The 22,754-nt window shown below is 32.4% G+C and overlaps 1 protein-coding gene across 1 annotated transcript in view; it reads left to right on the top strand.

Moving 5' to 3' along the window:
* Positions 1-432: 432 nt before the first annotated feature.
* Positions 433-22,754, top strand: part of LOC138307159 (uncharacterized) — a 30,416-nt gene continuing 8,094 nt past the window's right edge. Inside the window, exons 1-5 of the mRNA XM_069247789.1 lie at positions 433-463; positions 1,233-1,907; positions 11,543-11,734; positions 18,322-18,402; positions 22,145-22,183. Of these exons, the coding sequence (XP_069103890.1) occupies positions 433-463; positions 1,233-1,907; positions 11,543-11,734; positions 18,322-18,402; positions 22,145-22,183 (1,018 nt within the window). The remainder of the gene's footprint in view (positions 464-1,232; positions 1,908-11,542; positions 11,735-18,321; positions 18,403-22,144; positions 22,184-22,754) is intronic.

Here is a 22,754-nt window from a genome sequence, read left to right as displayed (position 1 = left end):
ATTGTGACATCATTTAATTAGAACATACAGAAGTGTATCCTTATTATGTATTTCCTTTGAAGTTAATAATAACATTTCTGAGTTTCATTAAGACCTCTCAGAAAAACATGTACAATAGATAATCCAAACGGCATCAATATGTAATTATCAATTCATACCGCATTAACAGTTTAACATGTAATGACAAGTAGGATAATGATAAAACTGTTGTAAAACCACACTAAAGTTTTTTTTTGTATAAGCGAATGTCAGTATAAAATCCCCATACCAATCACGGCCCTTTATTATACTACCTAGCGATTCACATGTGTAGAGCCATATATACTGTTAGTTATGCTAATTAGCGTGTCATTAAACAGATAAGGAGAGTGACGATTGTGTGTAGCTTTAGTGAGGAAAGCTCTATTGGACTGCCATCACTCTTCCGCCACCATGAAGGTACTCCTCGCGCTCCTCTGTCTCGGTAAGTCTTCACGAACAGTGCTGGAAATGGAGTTTAATACGCACCTCCTTTCTGTATAACCTTCATCTATGATTTTTTAAATGAATTTTAAAATAAATACGTGTAACCAATTTATGTATTCGTGAAGTGTCTAATCAATAAACTGCTTCAGTTTGTGTCATTTTTTATAAATATGTTTTATAAACTAGATAAAGATTATAGTATTCTTAATACATTTTTTATGGTACAAAGTTGATTGGAACATGTCTGCTGGTTAATTAAGTCTTTTGAAAGGAATTAAACGCATCATCAGATGGAATTACATTAAACCATTCCAAGGTCCAAGTTAAAGATTTATCTTTTTTTTATTTCATTGAATTTTCACAATTAATTGCAAGCTGCGTAAAATTCGTGAGATTTTTATATGTATTTACTTGCAAGGTTCAATAGTGTAGTGGGAAAAAGATACTTTGCAATCAATGTTTGTCACGTTTTTATAAACTATGTTTACTATTTAGAACTTGTTCAATTAATGATTTTAACGATTCATTAAGTGCACTATCTCTACATTGGTTATATAATTTTGTCTATGAATTGATAAACCTAAAAATAAAACTCGTGATCAGATGATGTCTTAAACAAGATCTCCACAATACTTGTCGATTTTTCAAATATTATTTGAAAGAAAGAACAATCTAGCAGTGAAAAATATATATATGTATTTAGATAAATTGTGAAATGAAACAAAAATTCTTTAATTTACTTTTTATCAGTGTTTTTCTTGTTACAGTGCTCACAGTGAGTGGTCAGCAGTTTAACACTTATTTCCGTCCATCATATCCGATGGTAAGGTCTTTCGTTAGATATCGGGGGATCCCAAGTACCCACTCCTTCACCATTGTTCCGCAGACACAAAGAGTTATTTCATCATACCGACCATTAAAACATCGAACCATTCCGCGCATCAACCCCATCACACAACACATGATAGTCCCAACGACAACAACATTTTCACAAAGAGGTTTTGTACCCACTGCATTGCTGCCAGGCCTTGCACCAATGCCTTCAGGAATAAGTAAATCAGCTGCCCTGTCAGTTCGAGCCTTGCCGCCGGACGAAAGCCACAGAGGCTGGAGGGTGGCCATTCCAGCTAGACTACCCGGACCAACCTACACACCCCTGGGGTTCGTTAGCACAAACGGACAAGTGATAGAAAGTTCTACTAGTGATATGACAGGTACTGGTCAAGACATATTGACAAAAAGTACAGGAATAAACGGCAATGGTCAAGAAACATTAACAACAAGTGGTGTCGATGGATTAATTACACAAGATATTGTTTATCCATCGCAAAGAGAGAGCGAAAGTATTACTATTGCGCGAGAGGAAATGACAGGTCAGAACGAGGGCTACGTCACAACAGACGACACATCAGTAGGCCAAACAGCAAGCAAAAAACCAACAGGTAAGTTATTTAACATAATTCAAATTTGCTTGTAACGAACATGTTCATTGGCTTAAAAATACTTTATCAGCCCGTAAAGGAACGTCATATCGTCGCCGTTTACAACGTAACTTCTGATTGGCAGATGAATCGTAACAGCGTAATGATTTATAGAAAAAAAGTCCTGAAATGAAGTTTGATTTGTTTTAAATGAAGACGATAATGACGTCAATCAGGATGAGTATCTTCCATGCTTCTGTATATATTTGTTGTATGAATGTAGAACCACCAGTACAGCGGTGAGACAAAAAAGGGAGCAAATTCAAATTAAAGAATCGATTATGAAAGTGTATGAACATATACTGTTGTAATTTTTGATGACTTATTTTCGAAAGTATCTTTAAGTTTGATTTCTTTTTAAATGCCTAGGTGCATGATTGGTTTATTACATACACGCCCTTTCGGAACATTGTCTGTAAACCATTACACAACGCAACATATGAGAGCAATCTCTCCCAGAGTACATTGCGGTCCCTATGATTTCACCCTGTGATAAAAGTCTATACTTAAAGTTATATATGCCGTATTTGTCATGCTAACGAATGAAGATAAGCTTTTAATATGTTAATTATCACCTGAAGTTACTAACATTTTGAAAATAACGGTACTTTCAATACATCGGTTTTACAAATACAAATCAGAGCAGAAAATGATTTTAGCAGTACTGCCAAAAATCATTATATGAACTTCTATAGTGGAGCGAAATGAGCACCTACGGTCAGACCATGAAGCCAAATAGTGGTCTACAGTTGATTTCACATTTAACAGTGTTATTAGAAATTGTAAAGTGATTTCTACAGAAAAAAGTTTCCATTTAAACATACATATGGCATAAAAACAACAATTTTAAAGTACATAATTTTTGTGTTGTAACTAACGTTAATAAGGCATCCGAAGCCATTTGAATAATTTTCACGGCTTAATGTATCAAACCTAATGGTTTTCAATAGATAAATTAAAAAAAATTATCATGCCAAAATTCTCATCTAGTTACGGCACATATAACTTTAAATGAACATGATTGTAAATTGAACGTATGCATGTGAAAGTACAGACATTCCAACAAATCTCTCTAAATCACCCTATATTCTGTATGTGAGAGTACAGACATCCTAAAAACCTCTCTAAATCACCCTATATTCTGTATGTGAGAGTATAAACATTCTAACAAACCTCTCTAAATCACACTATATGCTGTATGGGAGAGTACAGACATCAAATAAGCCTCTCGAAAATCACCCTATATTTAGTATAGGGAGTACAGACATCATAACAAATCTCTCGTAATCACACTATATTCTGTATGTGAGTGGACAGACATCCTTACAAACCTCTCTAAATCACCCTTTATTCTCTGTGGGAGAGTATAGATATCCAACAAACCTCTCTTAATCACCCTATATTCTGTATGGGAGAGAACAGACATTCTTATAAACCTCTCTAAATCACCCTATATTCAGTATAGGGAGTACAGACATCATAACAAATCTCTCTTAAGATTGTATTCTTCTGAGGTTTCAGTCCCGTTGAAGTCTCGTTTCGACATAGATCAAAGAAGTTATGAGATTTTTAAATAAAATCTATCAATATCTGTAGGAAGTTACCAGTTGCAAATTTTGTCAAAAAATTGCATGTCTAGTTTTAGTAATTTTTTTTTTAAATGGGGATTTTAAGAAATGGCCCATTTGGCGGCCATTTTGAAATTGTGTCTTTTTTCGCTTTGAGTAGAGCCACAGTTTTACCATTTTTTACTGAAATTGTTTTTACTTAAATCATCACTGCGCCAGTATTTTTTAGCTGTATCGAGGTAATTTTTGCTGTAAATCTTAACTGGGTTGGTGGTAATTGAAATATTGAACATTAATGCGTGATATGATACACTTTTGTCTCTTTATTTTTACATTTAATGGTAATTTGAGCACAATTACTTTTTACTCGAAAATACTGAAAAATAACAAATATTCAAATGGGGCAAAAAGTAAGCACACGGACCCCCATTTTTCTGCCTGATTTAGAAAAAACAACCCTTTCCTTGTTGATATGAAAAATATTAACAAAAGTTTAATATCAGGACTTTTTCTATAAAGGGCTAAATTTGGCAAAAATGGCTGAAAATGGTACATTTTGAAGCTCTAAATTAAGGGGTAGGGGTAGCATATGTTGTTATTCTGAGAAAAAATCTTAAAAAGCTTAAAAGTCTTATTGATCAAACCTGGTATATTTTTTAAGAAGACCCCTAGAAAATAAATTCTACAAACATCCATACATATCAAACACCTCATTCGGAAGCTATGGCTTTAATCTTTTTTGTATATGGTCAAAACGGCAAAATTCCCATTAAATCCAACATTTTGTCAATTAGGTATATTTGAGTGACAATAGCTCCAAAAAGAACACACGGACATATATTTTTTCTCCTATTTTCTTTTATGGTATGAACTCCTATTTCCAAAAATCTATATGAGAAAAAAAGTTTAATACAAGAAATTTTTGACTTCTCAGAGGAGTACATCCTTAATCACACTATATTCTGTATGTGAGTGGACAAACATTCTAACAAACCTCTCTAAATCACCCTACATTCACTATGGGAGAGTAAAGATATTAAACAAACCTCTCTTAATCACCCTATATTCTGTATCAGAGAGTACAAACATCCTAACAAACCACTCTTAATCACCCTATATTCTGTATGGGAAGGACAGACATCCAAACAAACCTCTCTAAATCACCCTATATTCTGTATGTGAGAGTACAGACATCCTATCAAACCTCTCTAAAAAACCTATATTATGTATGTGAGAGTATAAACATTCTAACAAACCTCTCTAAATCAACCTATATTGTGTATGGAAGAGTACAGGCATTCTCATAAACCTCTTTAAATCACCCTATATTCAGTATAGGGAGTACAGACATCATAACAAATCTCTCTTAATCACACTATATTCTGTATGTGAGTGGACAAACATTCAAACACACTTCTCTAAATCACCCTTCATTCTCAGTGGGAGAATAAAGATATTAAACAAACCTCTCTTAATCACCCTATATTCTGTATCGGAGAGTACAAACATCCTAACAAACTTCTCTGAATCGCCCTATATTTTGTATGGGAGAGGACAAACATCCTAACAAACCTCTCTAAATCACCCTATATTCTATATGTGAGTGGACAGACATCCAAACAAACCTCTCTAAATCAACCTGTATTCTGTATGGGAGAGTACAAATATCCTAACAAACCTCTCTAAATCACCCTTTATTCTGCATGTGAGTATACATATATCTTAAGAAACCTTTCTAAATCGCCCTATATTCTGTATTGGAGAGTACAGACATCCTAAGAAGCCTTTGTAAATCGCCCTATATTTTGAATGGAAGAGTACAGACATCCAAACAAACCTCTCTAAATCACCCTATATTCTGTATGGGATGGGACAGACAACCTAACAAACCTCTCTAAATCACCCTGTATTCTGTATGGGAGAGTATAGATATCAAACAAACCTCTCTGAATCGCCCCATATTCTGTATGGGAGAGGACAGACTTCCTAACAAACCTCTCTAAATCACCCTATATTCTCTATGGGAGAGGACAGACATCCTAACAAACCTCTCTAAATCACCCTGTATTCTGTATGGGAGAGTATAGATATCAAACAAACCTCTCTGAATCGCCCTATATTCTGTATGGGAGAGTACAAATATCCAAACAAACCTCTCTAAATCACCCTTTATTCTGCATGTGAGTATACATATATCTTAAGAAACCTTTCTAAATCGCCCTATATTCTGTATTGGAGAGTACAGACATCCTAAGAAGCCTTTGTAAATCGCCCTATATTTTGAATGGAAGAGTACAGACATCCAAACAAACCTCTCTAAATCACCCTATATTCTGTATGGGATGGGACAGACATCCTAACAAACCTCTCTAAATCACCCTGTATTCTGTATGGGAGAGTATAGATATCAAACAAACCTCTCTGAATCGCCCCATATTCTGTATGGGAGAGGACAGACTTCCTAACAAACCTCTCTAAATCACCCTATATTCTCTATGGGAGAGGACAGACATCCTAACAAACCTCTCTAAATCACCCTGTATTCTGTATGGGAGAGTATAGATATCAAACAAACCTCTCTGAATCGCCCCATATTCTGTATGGGAGAGGACAGACTTCCTAACAAACCTCTCTAAATCACCCTATATTCTCTATGGGAGAGGACAGACATCCTAACAAACCTCTCTAAATCACCCTGTATTCTGTATGGGAGAGTATAGATATCAAACACACCTCTCTGAATCGCCCTATATTCTCTATGGGAGAGGACAGACACCTAATAAACCTCTCTAAATCACCCTTTATTCAATATATTTGAGAGTACAGAGATCCTAACAAACCTCTCTAAATCACCCTTTATTCTCTGTGGGAGACAATAGATATCAAACAAACCTCTCTTAATCACCCTATATTCTGTATGGGAGAGTACAGACATCCTAACAAACCTCTCTAAATCACTCTATATTCTGTATGGGAGAGTACAGATATCCTAACAAACCTCCCTAAATCACCCTATATTCTGTATGGGAGAGTACAGACATCCTAACAAACCTCTCTTTATCACCCTATATTCTGTATGGGAGAGTACAGACATGCCTACAAACCCCTCTAAATCACCCTATATTCTGTATGGGAGAGTACAGAAATCCTAATAAACCTTTCTTAATCACCCTTTTTTCTGTAAGTGAGTGTACAGACATCCTAACAAACATCTCTTAATCACCCTTTATTCTTTATTCAGGGAGAGGGCTTATATAGTCATAGCCTGCTGCCAAATCCCTATTAATCTAACGATTTAATAAAAATATTTTGAAATCAAAACCCTTTATTCTGCATGTGAGTATAACATCCTAACAAACCTCTCTAAATCACCCTATATTCTGTATAGGAGAGTACAGACATCCGAACAAACCTCTCTAAATCACCCTTTATTCTATATGGGAGAGTACAGACATCCTAACAAACCTCTGTAAATCACCCTTTATTCTTTATGGGAGAGGACAGACATCCTAATAAACCTCTTTAAATCAACCTATACTCTGTATGGGAGAGGACAGACATGCTAACAAACCCATATAAATCACCCTATATTCTGTATGGGAGAGTACAGACGTGATTAAGACTACAACTAATCTGTTATCACCATTGTCTTTCTTTATGAAGCCAATATACGTTTTTCCATTGTTCGTATTATCATCATGTAGTTACGCTTCACAGAGATCAGAATGGATCACCTCTGGTGTTGGGACGTTATTTATAGATCTGAGTCTGTACTGGTAGACATGTTTTCATGATGAGTAGGGCATGTTAAGGTGAATATGTGTTGTGAATTATCATATGACATGATAACCATCAGATTCAGTAAAATGTTTGATTAATTTTGCCAAACACGAAGTTCGAGAGGGCTTATTTGTTTTTTATTGTTTTACTCTGTTTCCTATTTTGATTGGTCAAGTTTTAGATATTGTCCGATTGTAGTGAAAATTGGTATGTGTGAGCTCGAGGTACAAGGTACAAACTGTAACAATAAGGGTTTTGGGATAAACTGAATATAATGGTACAACTACTTGACCTACGAGACACACTTCCTGGTATACAATGATATCCTCAAAACAACCATGATAATATTCCGTGGATGTATTAATGTCTTGCTGGCATTATGAACATTTCTAATGTACTTTCTTTCAAGGATCTTTTTCGTGTAATCGATTTATTTTCTAATTGTTTTCTCTAAAGGGATAAACTTGAGATAATGACAAAAGAACCACAATTGTCATCATATTTCTATTATTTATAATTATACATTTATTAGTAATCGAATGTATGATTGAATGGACGACAGACAGCTTATACGCGTGTAAAAGACCAACCACATATATTATGTGTGTTTATATAAGCAATCATATAATTTCATTAGTATGGAATTACGTGACTGATTTGAATAATTTGTCGAGACATCCTGACAGGCAATACTTCTAACTAGATAATTTGATTTTTTATTTCCTGTATACGTTGATCTCCCTGTATTACCCTTGTCATGACTCTAATGATTCTAATATATGTATCAATGAGGCGAGTACTCCACCACCAACTCTTAAACAAGACGTGGACCCAACTACCAAAGGAGAGCCAAGTGGTTTATATATATATACAGGTTAAATTAAGTATGGTTTCATAACGATTCTACTATATGTATCATCTCTTACAGGTCCCAATCACCCGAAGGTCTTTATAGCCAAGTGATCTATATAAACCGGGCAAATTAAGTATGGTTTCATAACGATTCTGCCAAATATATCACCTCTTTAATAATTACAGGTTATATTTATATAACTACTATCTATAACTCTTTATTTATACTGAGGTGATCATTTGTTTCTCGCCTACATACAGTGGAACTTACCCCTACACAACAATATCTTAAAATATAATACCTAGAGAGCTAAATTTCTGTTGTTTAATACTTTTAAAAAAATGCGCTATGAAAAATAGTCCGAAATTGAAAGCCAATAGGAATTCTGATATGTTTGAGTTGATGAATTAGAAGCGCGTATGTGTTTTCAGACTACGGTGTGCAAACATAAACGATAACCTATTGCTATGGAATTGGCCACATTTTTTTGTGAAATATGCATAGGTATGGGATGAATAAGTAAATTTCAGTCACTGGTACCTTGTACCATGATCAATCAATCACAATAACAATATAACGTATCGGTTGTCACTCACCTTAGGCGTGAGATAAATCACATGAAATTAGCTCATTATAATAAGAGAATACAATTGAATAAAAAAACTATATCAATTTATCTTAAACACTTTTTTGAAAATAATGTATGCATTGCACGTTTATTTAGAAAATGAATTCCATGTTTAATATGATAATTTCCTGAACGCTGTATCCAATTTATGTGTATGCATTGCTAAAGAATGACAAAGCATTAGAGAAAGAGCAATAAACACAGTATGTAATTGTATATTTTTATATCAGAGATAAAGAAACTTGTAATTACAGTATGAAATTGTATATTTACATTAGAGATAAGGAACTGGTTATTACAGTATGTAATTGTATATTTACATTAGAGATGCGAAGCTGGTTATTACAGTTATAATTGTATATTTACATTAGTGATAAGGAGCTTGTTATTACAGTTATAATTGTATATTTACATTAGTGATAAGGAGCTTGTTATTACAGTATGTAATTGTATATTTACATTAAAGATAAGGAAGCTGGGTATTACAGTTATAATTGTATATTTACATTCGAGATGAGAAGCTGGTTATTACAGTTATAATTGTATATTTACATTAGTGATAAGGAGCTTGTTATTACAGTATGTAATTGTATAGTTACATTAAAGATAAGGAAGCTGGTTATTACAGTATGTAATTGTATATTTACAGTAGAGATAAGGAAGCTGGGTATTACAGTTATAATTGTTTATCTACATTAGAGATAAGGAAGCTGGTTATTACAGTATGTAATTGTATATTTACATTAGAGATAAGGAGCTGGTTATTACAGTATGAAATTGTACATTTACATTAGAGTTATGAAGCTAATTATAACAGTATGTAATTGTATATTAACATTAGTGATAAGGAAGCTGGTTATTATAGTATGTAATTGTATATCTACATTAGAGATAAGGAAGCTGGCTATTTTAGTATGCAATTGTATATCTACATTAGAGATAAGGAAGCTGGTTATTACAGTATGTAATTGTATATTTACATTTTAGATAATGAGCTGGTTATTACAGTATTTAATTGTATATTTACATTAGAGACATGGAAACTGGTTTTTACAGTATGTAATTGTATATTTACATTAGAGATAAAGAGCTGGTTATTAAAGTATATAATTTTATATCTATATTAAAGATAAGGAAGCTGGTTGTTACAGTATGTAATTGTATATTTACATTAGAGACATGGAAGCTGATTATTGCAGTATGTAATTGTATATTTACATAATAGATATAGAAGCTGGTTGTTACAGTTTGTATATTGTATATTTACGTTAGATATATGGAAGCTGGTTGTTACAGTATGTAATTGTAAATTTACATTAGAGATAAGGAAGCTGGTTATTATAGTATGTAATTGTATATCTACATTAGAGATAAGGAAGCTGGCTATTTTAGTATGCAATTGTATATCTACATTAGAGATAAGGAAGCTGGTTATTACAGTATGTAATTGTATATTTACATTTTAGATAATGAGCTGGTTATTACAGTATTTAATTGTATATTTACATTAGAGACATGGAAACTGGTTTTTACAGTATGTAATTGTATATTTACATTAGAGATAAAGAGCTGGTTATTAAAGTATATAATTTTATATCTACATTAAAGATAAGGAAGCTGGTTGTTACAGTATGTAATTGTATATTTACATTAGAGACATGGAAGCTGATTATTGCAGTATGTAATTGTATATTTACATAATAGATATAGAAGCTGGTTGTTACAGTTTGTATATTGTATATTTACGTTAGATATATGGAAGCTGGTTGTTACAGTATGTAATTGTAAATTTACATTAGAGATAAGGAAGCTGGTTATTATAGTATGTAATTGTACATTTACATTAGAGTTAGGAAGCTGGTTAATAGAGTATGTAATTGTATATTTGCATTATAGTTAGGAAGCTAGTTATAATAGTATGTAATTGTATATAACCTCACAGATATCCAGACAAACTGTAGTTTTACTGCAGCAATCACCTAATTACTGAAAAGACGGTTACTTTCAAGGGGATTATATTTTCGCGGTACAGTGCTGTGATCGCGAAAATTTGATCCGCGCTACACTGAAAATAATTTAATGGTTTAATCTTCTCTTCAATTCATATCACGAAAATTTTAACTCACTAACCTAGGTTTTTCTCGTTTATAGACGAAGCGCGAAAAGCTTGGTCCGCGAAAATAGCAGGCTATACAGTATGTTATGACATTTACGTGGTGTAGAACATTTAGTTGTTGTCGTGGTTACCACGGAAACCACAAATATCAAAACAATCAATTAAACTATTCTTGCTACCATTGTTCCATCGTCTAATTACAAGTCTACGAGTCCAAGCTATAAACGTCCACCTGGACATAATAATAACAGATTTTGAAGTTAAACCATTATTTTTTATGTCGTTTACACTTTATTAATTGATGGTGAAATGTTATAATTGAAATGAAGATGTACACTGTAGAGAATACTGTTAAGAATATAACATGAGCTATTTGTTTGTACATTGTACCTCCTTTTGCGGTTTGTAGCTCCCATATAACTGAGCTGAACTATTTAAACGATTAAACTATAGAAAAATATTTTCTTAAATCATAATTAGTTTTTCTTTTATTTGTGGTTCAGCAGTAAACTCGAACATTTCTAAAGGAGGAACATTACATGTTCAAAAGTATAGGGATAATTCCAAGTTGTGATGTGAAATCAGACATTGTAAAAGGTCATGTGTGGTGCTATCAACTTATCATCGCGCCATTACATTACTCTATTTCAGAATATAAAACAAAAACCAGCACATCAAAAAGACGGAGACAGTTGGAATTGAAATTGAAGCGTTTAAGAGCCGCCAAGGCTGCTAAGCGAGCCGCCAGGAAGGCTGCCATGAAGGCTGCGAAAAAAGCTGAAAAGAAGATTATCAAAACCACAACATCCTACGTAAGGAAGTCCGCCCCCGCTACTTCACTACGTAGGTAGTCCACAACTCTCAACAGATTTTAATCATCGGGTTATATATCCACTTTGCATACTTCAGAGTTATCTAGGTGTTGGTAATGACGTCATGTGTTGCATGCTAGCGTAATGCTAATGAATTTGCTGAAAGGTAGGCTAGATAATTCTGATAAATTTCCTCCTTTCTAAATCCAACACTTTGCTTTATTTACTTTTATGTCTCTCTGCTCCTCTTACGAGTACAAATCAAATTCACTAATATCACAATTAACAGTATTCATGAATGAAAGACAGCATGAAAGGAGGTATGCATTGTTTGTTTTATGTGGATAGAATAGTGAGTTTGTTTATGAAGGATTGGTATAGAGTATGAAGTCTGATAAATGATAGTATGCTTATGTTGATGAATAGAATGATGAAATAATGAAATATGATGAATTAATGGTGGTGTTGGTCATGATGATAATAATGATGAAAGTGATGGCGATGGTGATGATGATGATGATGATGATGATGATGATAAGATGATGATAGATGATGATGCTATGATGATGGTGATGATGATGATGATTAAAGTTATGGCGATGATGATGACGATAATGATGATGATGATATGATGGTGATGATGAAGAAGATAGTGTAATGATGATGATGATGATGATATATGTTTAATGTTGACATTGAGTGTGAGTGATTTTTATGATAATGATATATAAAGTAAATAAGAATGGAAGTGTTTGGAATTTTGGTTTGTTGCGCTTGAAAATATTTTTATCAAAAAAAAAAGAAAACAGAAACGTTCACTAACTCATGACATAATGAAAAATACTTATGCAAAGAAGGAATAATGATTACAATTATAATTCATTAAGTACTCATATTGAGTACTGGAAATTGGACCAGCGTCAATATGTATAAGGTCAAGTGACCAATCACGTGGTCGGTGGGTTCATGCTTGTATCACACTTTTCACTTTAACAGTTGCTGTACAATAAATACAAGTTTTATTCAAGTTACAATAACGAGATAGTATTAAAACCTTCACCTTATCCCAAATGTACCTTTTCTTAACTAGTTTTGTCAACGTTGTGCAATGGTGTCAGATCGAAAGATAAATGTTAGGATCTGGTTCCTTGATTAAAATACTTATATTGCATTAAACTGTCTTTGTTGAAGGGCAAAGCAAAATCACTGAGACAAGCGCAATGAAATCGCAGAGAAGAAATGTTAAAAGTAAGGGTAAGTCTTGTTAGTGTAGTAAGTAATGTTAACGAAGGAATGTTAAAGTACAGGTAAGTCTTGTTAGTGTAGTAAGTAATGTTAAAGAAGGAATGTTAAAAGTACAGGGAAGTCTTATTTTTGTAGCAAGTAATGTTAAAGAAGGAATGTTAAAGTACAGGTAAGTCTTGTTAGTGTAGTAAGTAATGTTAAAGAAGGAATGTTAAAGTACAGGTAAATCTTGTTAGTATGTAAGTAATGTTAAAGAAGGAATGATAAAAGTACAGGCAAGTCTTGTTAATGTTTACGTAATGTTAAAGAAGGAATGTTAAAAGTACAGGTAAGGAATGTTAAAAGTACAGGTAAGTCTTGTTAGTGTAGTAAGTAATGTTAACGAAGGAATGTTAAAGTACAGGTAAATCTTGTTAGTATGTAAGTAATGTTAAAGAAGGAATGTGAAAGCACAGGAAAGTCTTCTTATTGTAGTAAGTAATGTTAAAGAAGGAATGTTAAAAGTACAGGTAAGTCTTGTTAGTGTAGTAAGTATTGTTAAAGAAGGAATGTAAAGGAACAGGTAAGTCTTGTTAGTATGTAAGTAATGTTAAAGAAGGAATGTTAAAAGTACAGGTAAGTCTGGTAAGTGTAGTAAGTAACGTTAAAGAAGGAATGTTAAAAGCACAGGTAAGTCTTGTTAGTGTGTAAGTAATGTTGAAGAAGGAATGTTAATGTACAGGAAAGTCTTGTTATTGTAGTAAGTAATTTTAAAGAAGGAATGTTAAAAGTACAGGTAAGTCTTGTTAGTGTAGTAAGTAATGTTAAAGAAGGAATGTTAAAAGTACAGGTAAGTCTTGTTATTGTAGTAAGTAATGTTAAAGAAGGAATGTTAAAGTACAGGTAAGTCTTGTTAGTGTAGTAAGTAATGTTAAAGAAGTAATGTTAAAAGTACAGGTAAGTCTTATTAGTTTAGTAAGTAATTAATGTTAAAGAAGGAATGTTAAAATTACAGGTAAGTCTTGTTAGTGAAGTAAGTAATGTTAAAGAAGTAATGTTAAAGTACAGGTAAGTCTTATTAGTGTAGTAAGTAATTAATGTTAAAGAAGGAATGTTAAAGTACAGGTAAATCTTGTTAGTGTAGTAAGTAATGTTAATGAAGGAATGTTAAAGTACATGTAAGTCTTGTAAGTGTGTAAGTAATGTTAAAGAAGGAATGTTAAAAGTACAGGTATATCTTGTTAGTGTAGTAAGTAATGATAAAGAAGTAATGTACAAGTACAATTAAGTCTTGTTAGTGTAGTACGTAATGTTAAAGAAGGAATGTTAAAAGTACAGGTAAGTCTTGTAGTGTGTAAGTAATGTTAAAGAAGGAATGTTAAAAGTACAGGTAAGTCTTGTTAGTGTAGTAAGTAATGTTAAAGAAGGAATGTTAAAAGTACAGGTAAGTCTTGTTAGTGTAGTAAGTAATGTTAAAGAAGGAATGTTAAAAGTACAGGTAAGTCTTGTTAGTGTAGTAAGTAATGTTAAAGAAGGAATGTTAAAAGTACAGGTAAGTCTTGTTAGTGTAGTAAGTAATGTTAAAGAAGGAATGTTAAAAGTACAGGTAAGTCTTGTTAGTGTAGTAAGTAATGTTAAATAAGGAATGTTAAAAGTACAGTTAAGTTAAGTCTTGTTAGTGTAGTCAGTAATGTTAAAGAAGGAATGTTAAAGTACAGGAAAGTCGTGTTAGTGTAGTAAGTAATGTTAAATAAGGAATGTTAAAAATGAATGTTAAAAGTACAGGTAAGTCTTGTTAGTGTAGTAAGTAATGTTAAAGAAGGAATGTTAAAAGTACAGGTAAGTCTTGTTAGTGTAGTAAGTAATGTTAAAGAAGGAATGTTAAAGTACAGGTAAGTCTTGTTAGTGTAGTAAGTAATGTTAAAGAAGGAATGTTAAAAGTACAGGTAAGTCTTGTTAGTGTAGTAAGTAATGTTAAAGAAGGAATGTTAAAAGTACAGGTAAGTCTTGTTAGTGTAGTAAGTAATGTTAAAGAAGGAATGTTAAAAGTACAGGTAAGTCTTGTTAGTGTGTAAGTAATGTTAAAGAAGGAATGTTAAAGTACAGGCAAGTCTTGTTAATGTGTACGTAATGTTAAAGAAGGAATGTTAAAAGTACAGGTAAGTCTTGTTAGTGTAGTAAGTAATGTTAAAGAAGGAATGTTAAAAGTACAGGTAAGTCTTGTTAGTGTGTAAGTATTGTTAAAGAATGAATGTTAAGGCACAGGAAAGTCTTATTAGTGTAGTAAGTAATGTTAAAGAAGGAATGTTAAAAGTACAGGTAAGTCTTGTTAGTGTAGTAAGTAATGTTAAAGAAGGAATGTTAAAAGTACAGGTAAGTCTTGTTAGTGTAGTAAGTAATGTTAAAGAAGTAATGTACAAGTACAATTAAGTCTTGTTAGTCTTGTTAGTAAAGTAAGTAATGTTAAAGAAGGAATGTTAAAAGTACAGGTAAGTCTTGTTAGTGTGTAAGTAATGTTAAAGAAGGAATGTTAAAAGTACAGGTAAGTCTTGTTAGTGTAGTAAGTAATGTTAAAGAAGGAATGTTTAAAGTACAGGTAAATCTTGTTAGTGTAGTAAGTAATGTTAAAGAAGGAATGATAAAAGTACAGGTTAGTATTGTTAATGTTTACGTAATGTTAAAGAATGAATGTTAAAAGTACACGTAAGTCTTGTTAGTGTAGTAAGTAATGTTAAAGAAGGAATGTTAAATCAAAGGAAAGTCTTCTTATGTAGTAAGTAATGTTAAAGAAGGAATGTTAAAAGTACAGGTAAGTCTTGTTAGTGTAGTAAGTAATGTTAAAGAAGGAATGTTAAAAGTACAGGTAAGTCTTGTTAGTGTGTAAGTAATGTTAAAGAAGGAATGTTAAAGTACAGGTAAGTCTTGTTAGTGTAGTAAGTATTGTTAAAGAAGGAATGTTAAAAGTACAGGTAAGTCTTGTTAGTCTAGTAAGTAATGTTAAAAAAGGAATGTTAAAAGTACAGGTAAGTCTTGTTAGTGTAGTAAGTAATGTTAAAGAAGGAATGTTAAAGTACAGTTTAGGTCTTGTTAGTGTGTAAGTATTGTTAAAGAATGAATGTTTAGGCACAGGAAAGTCTTATTAGTGTAGTAAGTAATTTTAAAGAAGGAATGTTAAAAGTACAGGTAAGTCTTGTTAGTGTGTAAGTATTGTTAAAGAATGAATGTTAAGGCACAGGTAAGTCTTGTTAGTGTAGTAAGTAATGTTAAAGAAGGAATGTTAAAAGTACAGGTAAGTCTTGTTAGTGTAGTAAGTAATGTTAAAGAAGGAATGTTAAAGTACAGGTTAAGTCTTGTTAGTGTAGTAAGTAATGTTAAAGAAGTTAAAAGTACAGGTAAGTCTTGTTAGTGTAGTAAGTAATGTTAAAGAAGGAATGTTAAAGTACAGGTAAGTCTTGTTAGTGTAGTAAGTAATGTTAAAGAAGGAATGTTAAAAGTACAGGTAAGTCTTGTTAGTGTAGTAAGTAATGTTAAAGAAGGAATGTTAAAAGTACAGGTAAGTCTTGTTAGTGTGTAAGTAATGTTAAAGAAGGAATGTTAAAAGTACAGGTAAGTCTTGTTAGTGTAGTAAGTAATGTTAAAGAAGGAATGTTAAAAGTACAGGTAAATCTTGTTAGTGTAGTAAGTAATGTTAAAGAAGGAATGTAAAAAGTACAGGTAAGTATTGTTAGTTGTAAGCAATGTTAAAGGAGGAATGTTAAAAGTACAGGTTAGTATTGTTAAATTTACGTAATGTTAAAGAATGAATGTTAAAAGTACAGGTAAGTCTTGTTAGTGTAGTAAGTAATGTTAAAGAAGGAATGTTTAAAGTACAGGTAAGTCTTGTTAGTGTAGTAAGTAATGTTAAAGAAGGAATGTTAAAAGTACAGGTAAGTCTTGTTAGTGTAGTAAGTAATGTTAAAGAAGGAATGTTAAAAGTACAGGTAAGTCTTGTTAGTGTAGTAAGTAATGTTAAAGAAGGAATGTTAAAAGTACAGGTAAGTCTTGTTAGTGTGTAAGTAATGTTAAAGAAGGAATGTTAAAAGTACAGGTAAGTCTTGTTAGTGTAGTAAGTAATGTTAAAGAAGGAATGTTAAAAGTACAGGTAAGTCTTGTTAGTGTAGTAAGTAATGTTAAAGAAGGAATGTTAAAAGTACAGGTAAGTCTTGTTAGTGTGTAAGTAATGTTAAAGAAGGAATGTTAAAAGTACAGGAAAGTCTTGTTAGTGTAGTAAGTAATGTTAAAGAAGGAATGTTAAAAGTACAGGTAAGTCTTGTTAGTGTAGTAAGTAATGTTAAAGAAGGAATGTTAAAAGTACAGGTAAGTCTTGTTAGTGTAGTAAGTAATGTTAAAGAAGGAATGTTAAAAGTACAGGTAAGTTTTGTTAGTGTAGTAAGTAATGTTAAAGAAGGAATGTTAAAAGTACAGGTAAGTCTTGTTAGTGTGTAAAGTAATGTTAAAGAAGGAATGTTAAAAGTACAGGTAAGTCTTGTTAGTGTGTAAGTAATGTTAAAGAAGGAATGTTAAAAGTACAGGTAAGTCTTGTTAGTGTAGTAAGTAATGTTAAAGAAGGAATGTTAAAAGTACAGGTAAGTCTTGTTAGTGTAGTAAGTAATGTTAAAGAAGGAATGTTAAAAGTACAGGTAAGTCTTGTTAGTGTAGTAAGTAATGTTAAAGAAGGAATGTTAAAATACAGGTAAGTCTTCTTAGTGTAGTAAGTAATGTTAAAGAAGGAATGTTAAAAGTACAGGTAAGTCTTGTTAGTAGTGTAAGTAAGTAATGTTAAAGAAGGAATGTTAAAAGTACAGGTTAGTATTGTTAATGTTACGTAATGTTAAAGAAGGAATGTTAAAAGTACAGGTAAGTCTTGTTAGTGTAGTAAGTAATGTTAAAGAAGGAATGTTAAAGTACAGGTAAGTCTTGTTAGTGTAGTAAGTAATGTTAAAGAAGGAATGTTAAAGTACAGGTAAGTCTTGTTAGTATGTAAGTAACGTTAAAGAAGGAATGTTAAAAGCACAGGTAAGTCTTGTTAGTGTGAAAGTAATGTTAAAGAAGGAATGTTAATGTACAGGTAAGTCTTGTTAGTGTAGTAATTAATGTTAAAGGAGGAATGTTAAAAGTACAGGTAAGTCTTGTTAGTGTAGTAAGTAATGTTAAAGAATGAATGTTAAAATTACAGGTAAGTCTTGTTAGTGTAGTAAGTAATGTTAAAGAAGGTATGTTAAAATACAGGTAAGTCTTCTTATTGTAGTTAGTAATGTTAAAGAAGGAATGTTAAAGTACAGGTACGTCTTGTTAGTGTAGTAAGTAATGTTAAAGAACGAATGTTAAAATTACAGGTAAGTCTTGTTTGTGTAGTAAGTCCGGAACGTCAGGCAGCTCTTAGACAGCTACAGGAAAAATCTCTTCAGTTGTTAGCATCACTAGCTGCTGAGTCAGGTAAGAGGTTACCATCGACAGCTAAATGTAAACAGTTACCACAGACAGTAACAGGTAGAGGGTTACCGCAGACAGTTACAGGTAAGGGGTTACCACAGACATATATAGATAAGGGTTACCACAAACAGTTACAGGTAAGGGTTTATCACAGACAGTTACAGATAAGGAGTTACCACAGACAGTAACAGGCAAGGGGTTACCACAGTCAATTACAGATAAGGGGTTACCACAGACAGTTACAGGTAAGGGGTTACCACAGACAGATAAAGGTAAGGGTTTATCACAGACAGTTACAAGTAAGGGGTTACCACAGACAGTTACAGATAAGGGGTTACCACAGACAGTTACAGGTAAGGGGTTACCACAGACAGTTACAGGTAAGGGTTTATCACAGACAGTTACAGGTAAGGGGTTACCACAGACAGTTACAGGTAAGGGGTTACGACAGACAGTTACAGGTAAGGGGTTACCACAGACAGATACAGGTAAGGGTTTATCACAGACAATTACAGGTAAGGGTTTATCACAGACAGTTACAGATAAGGGTTTATCACAGACAATTACAGGTAAGGGTTTATCACAGACAGTTACAGATAAGGAGTTACCACAGACAGTAACAGGCAAGGGGTTACCACAGACAATTACAGGTAAGGGGTTACCACAGACAGATACAGATAAGGGGTTACCACAGACAGTTACAGGTAATGGTTTATCACAGACAATTACAGGTAAGGGTTTATCACAGACAGTTACAGATAAGGAGTTACCACAGACAGTAACAGGTAAGGGGTTACCACAGACAATTACAGATAAGGGGTTACCACAGACAGTTACAGGTAAGGGGTTACCACAGATAGTTACATTTAAGAGGTTACTATAGACCGTTACAGGAAAAATCTCTCCAACTGACTCTACCACAAGTAATTTGTTTTTATGTGCTTCTGGTTTCGAACTGACCTGTCATGAGATATATCTTGCTATACTCCTTCTTATAATATTTAGGAGATGTATTTAATTATACAATATCTACATGTCCCTTAAAAGCTATCTAGGATATACCCATTTACATGTAATTATATACCGTATATTCATTATGCATAAGATGTGAAACAATATGTCATACAATCATTGTGTAATACGTATAGAACGTGTTTAAATTGACTCATTATACACTGGACCTTGAACTGACACATCACGTAATCAATCTGGTCTGGTAGGTACATCAGTGTATACAACAACCAATATTACAGTGTAATATATAACAACCAATATTACAGTATAATATAAAACAACCAGTATTACACTTTTATATACAACAACCAGTATTACACTGTAATATACAACAACCAGTATTACACTATAATATACAACAGTCAGTATTACACTATTATATAGAACCACCAGTATTACATTGTAATATACAACAATTAATATTATATTGCAATATACACCAACCAGTAACACACTATAATATACAACAACCATGTTACGCTGTAATATACAACAATTAATATGACACAGTGACTATAATATATATAAACCAGTAATTAACTGTAATATACAACAACCAGTATAACACTGTAATATACAACAAGCAGTATTACACTGTAATATACAACAACCAGTATTACACTGTAGAATACAACAAGTATCTGTTACAGACTCATAAACATTTTAAAAAGAATCTATCACAGACTCAAAATGTAAAAAAGTTTTAAAGTACATTTTGTATCTGTCCTAGATTCATAATGTAACCAGGTTTTAAAGTACATTTTGTACCTATCCTAGATTCATAATGTAAAATGGTTTTAAAGTACATCTTGTATCTTGTATCTGTAACCAGTATTTTAATCCTGTAACCAGTATTTAAATGACCACGATGGATCTTCACAAGCTAGAACTAGCTTCCAACGATCCGACCACAGCGATTCAGCGATTCAGCGATTTGTCGCAGATTCATAGTGTAAATAAATTTGTAAAACATGTTAAAGTATCAGTCGTATGACTGCTCATGCCATAGATTTGAAATTATGGATCATGGATTGATTAGTACTGTGGGATTTATAATGTAACATTACCTTATATGATTACACATCATCCTATGTATCTTGATATGGGACTAGATGTTTCATGTGATCGTAGGAATACATTTGTATTTATAATTGATAAATACAACTGATGATTTTATTAAACAAATCAATAGATAACATTATATTTTATAGTCTACTGAAAATAACAACTCATTCTCTAGTTTCTATCCATTCTTTCGTCTATTTTTTCCATATGCAATGAAATACAAAGAATATAAAAAATATTTCGGAAAACATTATACGTGGAAATCACAATAAGTGGATAGTTATAATGTTTAACAGTTACATTGTAGCTTGTGTAAATTGGGAAAGTTATTTTGCGCAAAGTTTATTGCTTATAAACTGTATGCTTTCAATTGGTAGTCAACAAGTTAACAATTAAACATGGATCAATCAATTGATGGATTATCTTATCATTACTTCGTAATGAATTTTAAAGGCTATTAATTTCACTGACATGTATGTATTAGGAATTCGTTTTAAGTGCAAAGCAATCCATCTACATGTCAATTATTTTCCATCTTCGACCTATACTATATCTACTAATAACCCTAAATCAATTCGAAAGATAGGTTCCCTGTGTAATCAAAAAGGCAACACCTACATTTATGACAGAACGACGAATCACTTAACGAAACACATCTGAATTAACATACAAATGAAGATTGTACTACTATAGTAAAAGATTGTTCGTTAATTTAGGAAATGACAAAAGTTTAATGATTTATTGATATTAATTAACAAGGGTCTATCTCTGGTTTTGTTCGTACCTTTTCTGTGTGAATACATTTTGTGATATAAAACGTGAAACAATGATGTACATTCTGTCACTAGGAAAATAAACAATGTCAGTTTTGTATCGAATATTGTTTATTTACAAGGATATGTTTGTGAACAAATTGGCCGTAGTATTGTTGTTATGATATTAAACACAGACTTGTGTTTCTGGGTCGTATATTATCTATTAGTAATGAATTTATAATGAAACTGATTTGTGATGTCAAAACCGATAAATGGCCGGTATATATGTCATGTCTGCTATCTAATTGAAATTAGCATAGAAATCTGTGCAATTTGAAACATGTTTTATTTTTATTTCCGATTTTTTTTATTTGTCATAAAACATATGATGCAAACTATTTACCAATATATTGCATTTATAATCTGGTTGGGAGATCGCTTTGAAACACGTAATATCATAATTACTTTGTGTTACCTGTCTTGGTTACAGATTGCGTTCGTATCTTAGTTTCATATGTTATAATTGTAAAACATATATCGTACGCTTTAAACAAAGGCATACACACAGAATCGTGACGCTACTGTAAAAGCAGCGGTCTCTGTCACTCAGCTGGCGGTACATGCTTCTTTGACTCGTATATATTTTTTCCCACCGGATTTGATTTCTGGTGGGGGCAGTCCACAGGGATTTTATTAGTCCCTTTTCTTCAACACTGCTATAAATATAATGTAAACCAATTGTCTTTCGCGGCTATTAGATTTCGCGATTTTCATTTCAAGACAAGTTCGCGAAGATTAATATTCGCGGATTTAACAATTGAATGATACTTCCTATCAATATGTAAATATTAATAGGCTGTTATGGTATTTTGATCAAGATATATATTTTATTGTGCCATTATCTATTGTAGCGACGTCTTCTACTCCAACACATTCTCATACCAGGGGAGGTAAGTAAAATACACATATAACATCACAACTTGTCTTTCCAACATAAGCTAACCGCAAAACTCAGTTGTGCTGATAAATCTCGAAATATTTCAACCTTAATGTTTGAAAACTTTAAAACGAATATGGTAGAAATTGTTTTATTTTATGTTCTTATTGATCTAGTCGGAAACATGATTTCCTTTTCACAAAGTAAATAATAACCAGTGGTCATAGTACAGTACGCAAGACATTTTACAATACACTCATAGTAGTTTATATTTTTTAAATCATTTCTGAAAGAAAACATATCTAAGGCTTATTTTCAACCAACACTAATGTTCTTCCATTGCACTGTGTCTGAATTGTGAGTGAAAAAACAGTCGATGACGATGATTTCCTTCTTCACATTGGTAAATTGGACTTATAAAATATATGACGACAATCAAGATCGATTTCTCGTTAGATAGGGAGAGGAAAATATCTTTAGTTGATATGAGTAAGAGGCACTCATAGTTCTGAGGCAGCATATAGCATCCGGTCAAGATGAAGATACTGTCATGAATACTATTGTACTGTATTATGACCAATGAT

Source organism: Argopecten irradians, chromosome 14, assembly GCF_041381155.1.
Source record: "Argopecten irradians isolate NY chromosome 14, Ai_NY, whole genome shotgun sequence".
In the NCBI taxonomy this organism is placed as follows: Eukaryota; Metazoa; Mollusca; class Bivalvia; order Pectinida; family Pectinidae; genus Argopecten; species Argopecten irradians.
Note: the sequence above shows the minus strand (reverse complement) of the source record. Positions and strands in the feature narration are given on the sequence as shown.